The sequence below is a fragment of the Elephantulus edwardii genome, unplaced genomic scaffold (assembly GCF_000299155.1).
Source record: "Elephantulus edwardii isolate Elephantulus edwardi_28Jun2011 unplaced genomic scaffold, EleEdw1.0 scaffold00026, whole genome shotgun sequence".
Taxonomy (NCBI): Eukaryota; Metazoa; Chordata; class Mammalia; order Macroscelidea; family Macroscelididae; genus Elephantulus; species Elephantulus edwardii.
In genome coordinates, this window is record NW_006399776.1 from 15303073 (window position 1) to 15314237 (window position 11165).

At 41.5% G+C, this 11165-nt stretch overlaps 1 protein-coding gene across 1 annotated transcript in view; it reads left to right on the forward strand.

Moving 5' to 3' along the window:
* SCG5 (secretogranin V (7B2 protein)) overlaps positions 1-10293 on the forward strand; it is a 114555-nt gene extending 104262 nt beyond the window's left edge. Inside the window, exons 4-5 of the mRNA XM_006883047.1 lie at positions 4845-4898; positions 10198-10293. Of these exons, the coding sequence (XP_006883109.1) occupies positions 4845-4898; positions 10198-10293 (150 nt within the window). The remainder of the gene's footprint in view (positions 1-4844; positions 4899-10197) is intronic.
* The last annotated feature ends 872 nt before the right edge of the window (positions 10294-11165 follow it).

Consider the following 11165-nt stretch of genomic DNA (forward strand, 5'->3'; position numbering starts at 1 on the left):
ATATACTTATTAGGTTTTTAGAAGATGCCATGGAGTTGGAAAGGGTAACAGTGAGCCACAGAATTGAGATTTAATAGAGTTCTAACCTCCGGGAACAGTGAGCCAAACAAGATGAAATTGAATGGGGAGATATCTAGGCTGCTAGGTTGGGGCCTATGTCATGAAATGTCTGAGTTACATGAGCAAAATGAGAAACTGCTCAGGAGAGTTAATTCACAGATAGTATTAAAAGGTCAGTACATCTCTGAACTACACAAATCCTGCCAAAGCCCTCAGTCCTTCCCAAGCCAATGACTGCCAGAAGACCTTGTTTCTTATTTTAAGGGAACATTGAAGTAGCAAGTCTAAAATACTTCTCTTCCTTTTATACTATGTTAGCATAAAATCTCCCTGTTCATTGACCACTCTTATTTTCTGGAGGGTCCCTGGTGGTGTAGTGCCTACATGTTCAGCTGCTAAAGGTTAGTCGTTCAAATCTATCAGCCATTCCAAAAAGAAAAGTAAGCAGTCTCCTCCTGTATAGATTTACAGCCTCAGAAACCCAGGAGAGGGTCACAGTGAGTCAGAATTGACATGATGACAGTGGGTTTGGGTTTGGTGTTTGTACCAACACTGCACTGAGTCTAGGGGCACTCTGCCTTCCAGCAAAACCATTCCATCACCCAAGTTAGTTTTACTGTCTCTGGTAGCATTACTAGAGGCATTTATTTACTGCCTTTGATAGGTGCTGTAGTTTGTAGAGAGTTGCACTTTAACCCAAAGACCACACCTCTCTGGCAATTTAAATCTACCAGCAACTTTGCAGGGAAAAGATGGGTGATCTACTCCTCTGTGATTTAAAGCCCTGGAAACCCAAATAGTGAGTCCGCTATGGGTCAGTTCCAGTGTCCCTGAATGGTGAATGACTGCTAACCAAAAGATTGAACATTCAGGTCCACTGAATGGCATCTCAGAAATCTGCCACCCAAAGGTCTGATGGTTGACTTTTGAAAATCAGTCACTGAAGACTCTATGGAGCAGAGCTCTATGCTTAGGACTCTCGTGAGTCAGAACTGGCTCGATTTGTAACTGGTTGGTCTTACACTTTACCCTATTTTCGTCTTTTCATAAACAGATCTAGTAGTGAACACTGGGTTTTGGAATAATTTTCAAGGCCACCTGTAGGGTTTATACACGTTGGAGATGGGGGAAAATGAAGCAAGAAGTTTATCTAAGAAAGACTGGGTGAGGGTGGAGAGATGCTTGGTGATATGAAGAATTAAGAGACAGGGGGAAATTTTTATCTTTCTAGTTTTCCTGACCTATTTTTCAAAGTTTTTATAGGTTTCTTTCACCAAGTTCCACACACTTCTAGAACTATAGGAAGAGCCCACACTTTATTCTTTGTGTCCCTAAATATCCATCCTTCTCTTAGTTGTTTCCATTCACTGTCTGCATTAAAGACTTAGAATTCCGAATTCTATGCAAAAAGACACACTGTCACAGATAATGGTCAGAAAAAATGTTTACATCTCTTTTATTATCTGTAATCATGTCTTTGTTTAAAGTTACGTTTCCTTAGTTTATGTTCTCATTACTGCCTAGCAGTAAAGCATGATTTACTTGATCTTCACATGGAAGTGTGAATTGAGTATGTCTTGCTTTTCTAAACTGGGGCCCACAAGTCTTCCCCGGTGTTTACACAGTCTGATAGTGAGCGTCAAGCTTGTCCACACCATCCTTTAAGTTAACAAAGTAATTATCTTTCACAGACTGCACACAAGGTCCTGATTTTTTAATTGCCAATGAGGCTTCCTTGTTTCTGACATTCACCCGAGCTGGTTCTTTAGCAATGATGCATAGATTATAAATACCAGCGTCTGCCTTGTTTCCTGCATTTTTCTTTGTTCACATTTAGTAAGTGCACATCATATGCCTACCCTAGCCCATAATAGATGATGAGAATGCAAAGATGAATAAAAGCCAAGCCCAGTGCTGTCAAGTTGCTTCTGACTCATAGTGACCTCATAGGACTGGTGGAATAGAACTGTCCCTTGGGATTCCCAGGACTGAAATCTTTACAGAGGCAGCCTACCACACTCCCCTCCACCCCCCCACCCCGGGTAGCAGCTGGTGGGTTCCAGCTGCTAAGAAGCAGCTGAGTGCTTCATCACTACACCACTAGGGGTCCTGGGTATAATAATAGCAGCTAGAATTTATTGAGCACATACTATGTGCTGGACACTATGCTTAATACTTTACATGAATCATCTCCTTTCATCTTCCCATCCCTGTAACTCTCATTTTACAAATGGGAAAAGGGAGACATTGGAAGGTTGAATAGCCCTGGGGTTTGAACCGCACCTTCCAGTACTAGTGTTCTTTATAGACCAGATGAATCTCTTTTCTTTCATGGCTTTACCCTGTTATGGGTCCTGAGCTAGTTGCTATCTAGTCCTGTTGAGCACTGAGTGCTTTGCACAACCTGTGTACCCACAGCATTGGTGATTGTATCAAAGGCGAACTTTGTTAACTATGTCCTGCTATTCTAAACCCACATAGATAGCATCCCGCCTTTTTTCAGACTGTCCTTTAAGATGACAAAGTTCTAATAGTTCACAATCATATTGCACATAAGGTCCCTACTCCTTATTTGCCAGTAAGACTTCCTTATTTTTTTACATTCACCTGCCTTCTTTACATATTAACTGCTAAGTGATGGAAAGCTTGGTGTAAAGATACTTTACAAAGAAAATGTTTTTCTTTTCCAAAATCTTTCCACAACTTTGCACTGAGGGCTCTCACTTCAACTGAATCAGTTGGTCATGAGCAGAACCTGGGCCTCCAGTGAAAGACAGCCTGGGCACTGTCGTGTCACTGTAGTGGGTGAGCATCCCAGACCCTGACATCACTTGACAGTCCACACCAGAGCCAGTTTCTTTTAATTCTTGAGGAGACTATTATGCAAATGACAGAATGGTTGTTCAGAGTAAAGCAAGTCTGTCATTACAGCCCTGCCCCAACCTATCGCTTGTCTATTTTAAGCAGCTGAATACAGAGCTTTGGTGGTGTCGTGGGTCCTTGCTTGAGTGCAGACTGAAAGGGTGGTGTGAACCTGTTAGCTGCACTACAGGAGAAAATGTGGCAGTTAGCTTTTGTAAAGACTGTTGTTGACTGTCAAGTCAGAAACCAACTCATAGCCAAGCCGCCAGTGGGTTAAAGAGGCAGTAAAGTGCAAGTAAGACTATCTGCCTTCCTTCTCCCATGGAGCAGATAGGAGATTTATACTGTGTGGTTTTGGCTTGTCAGCACAACTCCAAGCCATTAAGCCACCAGAGCTCCCATTCAGAAAGATCGCTACCTTTGAAACCCAAAGGAGCAGTTCTGCTCTGTCCTATAGCGTCTCAAAGATAACAGGTAACATCACTCACAGGAAGACACTTCTGTCCTCAGCATTCCACCCTCACTCCCGTCTTTGACACTGACTCCCAGACATTCTGTGTATTAGGAAATGTGGCATCCATCAAAAGAGAAGCTTCCCAAGGGTACCCTCATTCCTCAGGGCAATGAACTACACATCTGCCTTTTCTTCCTTCTAATATTCAAACCACCCATTCCCCAAGTGAGCAGGAGGTCGAGGCTGCAGCCAGGACCAATGGGGTTTTGGCAGTGGGCGAGCTTGCATTTCCTCACGTGGCCTCACTACAGAATCAAGGTGGGCAAGAGCTTGTGAATTGTGGGTGGGGTCAATTTTAATGAACGTAAAATTTATGTATCTCATTCTTGGCATTTGCCATTTTCTTCTACACATCCACTGTGTGTGTGTGGGGGGGAGGGGGGTATCAATATAACCAGAGAGCCCAGAAGATAAAAGAGCTATGTATAAACTAATTCTTTAACAGGATTCTGTTACCTATCTCTTTTTAAAACTTTTTTTTTTAAGTCATGTCAGGGTATTTTATTTAGAGTAAGATGAATCACCTCTTTTATGCATGATTTCCCTTTCGATTAAAAACACAAATAAATACTACCATGTAACTAAAGCTGCCTCACAAACCCTCAACCCCCTAGCCTCCCTTTTCCCATTCAGCCTTCAGGTTAAGCGTTCTGTCTTTTACAATCTCAATAGAAGGGAAATCTGTTGAGCATGTGTCTGATATTCTAGAGCTCATTTAAGTCCACTGTGTGTTTGAAATACAGCAATATGTGGAAACACTTAAACAAACTGTGGTAACAGAGCTTCCCCCTCCCCCTGGCCCCTGCCCCCCACCCCAACATAACTTTCTTTTCTGCCAAGAAGTTTTTTGGCAGTTTTTAAAAGGTTCAGTCTATTAAAAATGTTATAGACCAAATGGTTTTCCGATTGTCTTGACTGGGGGCACTGCCTTAAGTCGCAGAAGGAATGGTTGCAGAAGTCACAGTGTCTCGTTTATTTATGTAGAGGATTGTTATTCATAGTCAGACACTCCTCTGGAGAACAGTTAATGTGTCCAGTTTGTGAAAAGGAAAGGAGATGCAAAAATAAAGTGAGATTAAAGATTGTTGGCTGTAAACAAAAGCCGTTCAAAGTGAGGAGATGGGTTTCCAGCGCCCCCTGTGTTTGTAGCCTGTCACGTTTTCCTGTTTATATGACTGTCGATGACACTGGTGTTGATGTGCTCTGGGGCATTTATTAAAAGCTGCACAACCACTAGCTTCTCTCTTGTGGTCTATCTTTCTGACACGGCATTCTTTTCATCTCATTTTGTTCCAAAATATGTGTATGCAAATATCCAGCGGACAAACCGAGTTTTGCTTTCAAAACAAGCATTCGCCAAATTTGATCCATACTTCTACGTTTATGTTTTCTCTTCTCTCCACTCCAGAACAAGAAACTCCTCTATGAGAAGATGAAAGGAGGACAGAGGCGAAGAAGGAGGGTAATGAGCGGCCGCAGGATTGTGGTGGGGGTCCCTGCAGCTTCTGGAGGGGGACAGTTGACATGCTGCAGTTATTGGAAAGTTCCAAAATCCTTTCACATGAAGCCCTGATAAGGCAGAAAGGTAGTTCAGAGTAGCAGGGGCCACACTCAGAGAAGTCCACCCTGGCTGTCTTGGTTTCCCCAATCTTTCACACAGGATTTCCAGGGGAACCAGAAGTCCTGGAATGATCCCCTCAACTCCATTTCGTGGCTGCCCAGGGTGGGAATCTTGGTCAAGAGGCCCTGCATTTCACCTGATGGTGTTGCTTCATACAAAGCAGAATATTGAATTTTATTTTATTTTATTTGGTTTCCCAGTGCATTTCACGACACTGAGATTTAGGGAATGATCAATACTCACTCTTAATTAACCAGGACCTTGCTTGACAGAAAGACCTGGCCCCCTGTTATCCTCTTTTACTATTAAAATAGAGTAAAAACTAAAGGCCCAGCAATTACATGGCAAAGAGTCAATGGTGGCTCAGTGGTCAAATTATTGCTTTTTGTGTGGGAAACCTGGCTTCAATTCCCAACCAACACACCTGATGTCTAGCTGCCAGCCACCTTTCCCTGGAGGCTAGCCTGTTGCTGTGGTACCAAACAGACTTCAGTAGAGCCTTTGGAGGAAGACAGAATAGGAAGAAAGGTCTGGTGATCTACTTCTGGAAATCAGCCAATGAAAAACCCTATGGATCACCGCTGTCAGTCAGTGCATGGTGTGACCATGATTCAGTGGCTAATTTGACAAGATTGCTTGATTTGACAGCAGTTAACAGCAACAGCAATTATGTGGTAAAGTGGTATGGGTAATAACCATCTTAGTTAAGGCATACAAACAGGAAACTGTATACCGAAGGCTTTTATTCAGCATAGCAAGGGCTTGAATCCTGGCAACACTTGGAACTCTGCACAGTGGCTACTGTGGTCATTCTGAATAGCTTTGCCTAATCCAGTCAGAAAGTGTTTTAAGAGGTGTGGATTTTCTGGCTTCGGCATTAATCCTCCTGTCTCCACAGCCGAGGGTTCCAAGCCCCTTTACGTCTTGACAAAACCCAGATGACCCACAGCCAGCTTCCTATGTGAAATGCAGAACGTTTTGATGTCTGGAAACATTTCTTTGGGAGCATTAGTGGGGCTATTAGGGGTTTTTCTCCGGGTGATTCCAGCTTCCAGTGGCAGACAATGTCAGAAAGGGTCCAAAGGATATGATGTGGTCTTGAGAGAACATCAAGAAATTCTATTCTAGGAGCTAAGAATACACATAATTTACTAGGAAGAGAAGCTGAATCTCTCTTCATGGTGCAATATGCACAGGTCCAAGTGAGACTAGTGATAGCCCTGAAATGAATATGCTCTAATTATCTCTACTTCCCAGCCCATCACCCCTTCTCCCTTGATGCAGTGAATGACTGATGGTCACAATTTACATTGTGTTTTCATGAGACTAGTGATTACCCAAACTTGGAATTCTGGCAAAGGCACGTTGTAAAGGATTTCCATTTATCCTCAACTTCCTCTACATAGGAAAGATGTTGGGTTTATGAACAGAAGGGTTACTTTGACCCAGAGATCTCAGTCTCCTCCTTGTCTTAGTCATCTCTAAAGACTTGTTTTCTTCCCATAAACCAGAGGCCTGTAGAAATTGATAGAGAAACAGAATTGCTTCCTCTGGAATGAGACCTTAGCTGGTGTTCTCATCTCAGCTGCCGACCTTCACCATCTCTCTCATGTCCACAAATCAAAATAAAGAAATTACAGATTTCCTTTTTTTTAAAAAGTGCATGGCTTATTCCAACAAAGATCTACATCTTGTATAGGTTTTCAGAGGACACTGGAAGCAAGAATTCAAACCCAATAGTTCTTCAAGATAGAAATCAAGGATCTTTTCTGTTGTACCAGAGAGTTGCACTTGACTCCACTGAGGGTATATAGTTTGGTCCAAGGCCTCTGAATTTTCACTTCTCCAGTTGTGACATGGAGAGAATGTTTTCTGCGTAACTGAACTGAACTGTCATCCAAATAGATGGTAAAAATATAAGTGAGTTGAGTTCTTCAGAGCATATTTCAAATTGTTATTATTATATTATGATTGTTGTGTACTGTTGAGTCAGAACCGACCCATGGCTGACCCTCTAGTGGGTTTTCAGAGGCAGTTAATCACAAGTGAGGAGATTGCCATCCTTCTCCTGCTGAGCAGCTGGTGGATTCAAACTGCATGCCTTCAGGATTACAGCGCACTTACTTAAACACTAAACCATCACAGCTCCCTATTATATTTATTGTTATTGTTGTTGACTGCCTTCAAGTTAAGCATGACTGATAGCGAGCCTATGAACAAAAGGCCTAAAGCCCCTCTACAAATATTGACATTTATCAAAGTTCATAGAGTTTCCAAAAGCAAGTTGTTTAGGAAGTGGATGCCACTCCTGCTTCCAAACCTGTCATAGAATGTTATTGGTTGAGTTGCTTGCAATGCATAGTGACCCTATGTACAGCAGCTCTGTTCCTTCCCTGTCCGAGCCAGTTTCACTAATTCTGACACACCAACCCCCATTGCCCCAGTCACTGTATCACTCCATCTCATTATATATACTTGTGTTGTTGTTGTTAAGTGCCATTGAGTTGTAGGTGACTCGTACTGACCCTATGAACAAAAAGTCTGAACACTTGTATAACTTTCATCCTTTCTCTAGGTTCATAGGGTTTCCAGAAGCAAGCTATTTTGGAAGTGGATGCCACTCCTGCTTCCAAACTTGTTTTAATTAGGGAGCTCCACAAAACACTGTCCACCATGGGTAACCATTATCGCATTTGACACATCAATGTCACAGTGTTTAGCTTCACAGCCAGGGCTATATGACCTAGAAGAATGTTTGACCAAAAACAATTAAAAACAGGCCTGCAGGCTGCAGATTAAAGTCACCCACCTTGGGCTTCATAGCATCACTTTCTGTACACTGGGCCAATTGAGCTCTCTCGTTGTTGTTAGAGGTAAATGTTAGCTTTAAAACCAATAGTTAAGCATTCTTTTAAAAGTTCAAATGCTCCTTTTTCTTGCTTATTAAATTATTACCCTTCTCCTCTAACCTCTTCTGGGTCTGACCAGAGAGAGAACCTTACTAAGGGGAATTCTCCTCAAAGAGATGACAGAGCCCCTGGTTTTATGTGATTTCCCACACTTGCTCAAATGAAAGTGAATTCCTAGTTGTTTCAGGAATTTATAGGTCACCAAATCTTTAGGATGACTTTGCAGTCTATTAACTCTTGGGCATTCTCCTTTAAGATCTACCATTTATCTTATTTAGGGACAGTGGTAGTATTCTTGCCATCCACAAGAGAGATCCGAATTAGGTTCCTGGCCGGTGTACCTCCTACACAGCATCTGTCTGTCTCTCCGTGAAGACATGTGTGTTACTCTGATGCTGAACAGGTTTCTGTGCAGTTTCCAGGTTCAGATAGACCGAGGAGAAAAGCCTGTGAAATCTACTTCCAAAGATCCTGTGCCTCACAGTGATGCAGTCTGCAGCCAGTCTCTGTGGACGGCACAAGTCCCCATACTTTGTATACTTGGCCATGGGGCACAGGCTGACTCAACAATGGCTGACGGCAACAACATAGATCGGAGCAACTTTTCAACCCCACACTTGATAAACATCAAAATCTCATACCCCCTTTTTAATAGATTCAGAGTTTCATGATTAATATATTATTAAACACCAGTGAAAATAAGTATATGCTGACTAAGTTCTTTCCATCCCACTTGTTCCATATACTCAATGATTTAGATAGGATTTCATGGAGTAGGCCAGACTATTCTTGTTGACAGTCTCCAGTAGAAAAGCATATTGATTTTCCTACACTTTATAAATATTACTTCACAGAAAGATACTATCTTTCTGTGATGTGTCATTTTCAGATATATAAGGATGTTTTTATTGACTGCCATCGAGTCAAGCCTTTCTATAAACATCATCATTTTTCAATGTTCATTGAGTTTCCAGAGGCATGTTGTTTAGGAAGTGGATGCCACTTCCAGAAGTGGCATCCACTTCCAAAGCTATATGAGGATATTTCTCATAATTAATTCTCTACTTGCTTGTGATACAATGTAGTTTTTTAATATGAGTTGAACCTTTAAAAGTTTATTATTTTACCTGTCGGAAGATAGAAGAGTTCCATGCCTTCTCTTCTGAAAAATTAGACTCTTCAAAAGTGTTAGGCAGCCCTGCCAGTTAAGGGAGATCCAACTATGAACTGCCTTCTTGTGTTCATGATGACTTAGCATGCAACTAAAAAGCTGATCAAGTGTAAATTAAGCTCCTATCTTTTTTTGTTCAGTTACAGCAAGTAATTTTCAGTACATACTATCTTCCAAAGCTTTTGATACTTTTTTCCATTTGCTAAGACTATGCTGTCAAGTTATTCATTCAAACCCAAGCCTTAGAAGAATATGGATGTATTAGAGAAGGAATGGAAAATCTTTGACTCACTCAGCATACTAACAGATGAAAGAAATTTCAAAGTATGAACAGTTGAGTCAAAATAAAAGAGGCTTCCAGATAATGCCCTTTCCCCCTTTCAGCTGAGGGAAGATGAAAAATGATCCCTGACAAAGATTCTTTAGCAAACTGCTGGTGTGCAACTGTCAGTTACAGCCACAGGATGATCTTGTGACCAGTCTTCAGTTGCTAGTCACTGCATGGCCCTTCTCATCTTCTTTAGAGAGTTCTTCTGTTATCGATGTTAAATGTCATCAAGTCGACTCTAACTGAAATAGCCTATGTATAATAGACTGAAACTCTGCCTGGGATTTCACCATCCTAACAATTTCCACCCTGCTTAAGCCACTTAGTGAAGTCACTTTGTTCTTGCATCATAATTTAATGAATTTCAGATTCTCTATCTTTCCTAAAAAGAACCACAGAATAAGAATTACCTTGCACAGGAAGATATCTAATTGCAAGAGCTTATTAGCTGGTTCATGCCAAATCTTTGCACCAAAACACCAGCAATGACGGCGTTACATCTGATAATGAAGGAACTCTATTGCTGTGTGGTAGATACAACTAGACACATCTACTTATCACATAATGTTTCCAAAGCCAGTAAGATATTGGTAATGCACTGGAGTAATCATTTAGTAAGTGGAAGCTTCCCATTAGCCTTGTTGCGGACCATTTAAGCCAGAAACAATTCTCTTTCACTTCTTTTATGAGGTATATGCATATAATAAACGCCCCCCCCCTTTTTTTTTCCAGAGTGTAAATCCGTATCTACAAGGACAGAGACTAGACAATGTGGTTGCAAAGAAGTCTGTCCCCCATTTTTCAGATGAAGATAAGGAACCAGAATAAAGGTGTTGAAGGAAAGCCTACCCTATTCGTTAGGCCTCAGTATTGTTTATGTGCACGTGATAAGAAGACCCTGTGAATGGCAGCTTGCTTCTTCTTTAGACTATAATAATGAATGATCCTCAACTGTATTTTTGATAGTACATTATCGTATCTTTGATGGCTTTGCTTCCTGCTAAAATGGGGTTAAAAACTTTTGCACGTGAATGGATCTGCAATAAACATTACAGTGATTATGTAAATGTCATCAGTAATAAAAAGCCAGGCTGTCAAATGTCCTTGGATTTGTTGCCGTTTAAAGTGATGTTTTGTGTTGTACTGTTTTGGCCATGTTTGCAAAAAGTTGGCATTTGGGTCTGAATATCTAGTTCAGCCAGCCTTTGGACACTGGTTGCACACCTGTAAATGAGCTGACTATCTTTTTTAAAATTCTTTTAATTGAAGTATAGTTAGTACGGGAGCTCTGGTGGCTTAGTGATAAAAAGCTGTGCTGCAATCCCAAAGGCACTCGGATTGAATCTGCCAGCTGCTCTCTGGGAGGTGGATGGGAAACCTCCTCTGGTGCAGTTTGCTGCCTCTGAAAACCTGCAGGAGGGTCAGCTATGAGTCTGCTCACAATTCAATGGCACATAACAGGATAACAATAGTTAACATATAATACTATGCACAGATCTTAAATATTCCAATTGATAAATCATGACAGTCATGTGTACCTGTGTAACCACCCCCCCAGCTAAGATAGGGAATATTGCCAGCACCTCAGGAAGTTCTTCCGTGTCCCTTTCTGGTTAATCTCTCTTTGTCCTCAAGAATGAACACTCTACTGATTTTTGCCATCATAAGTTAGTTTTGCCGGGTTTGGCTTTTCATATAAA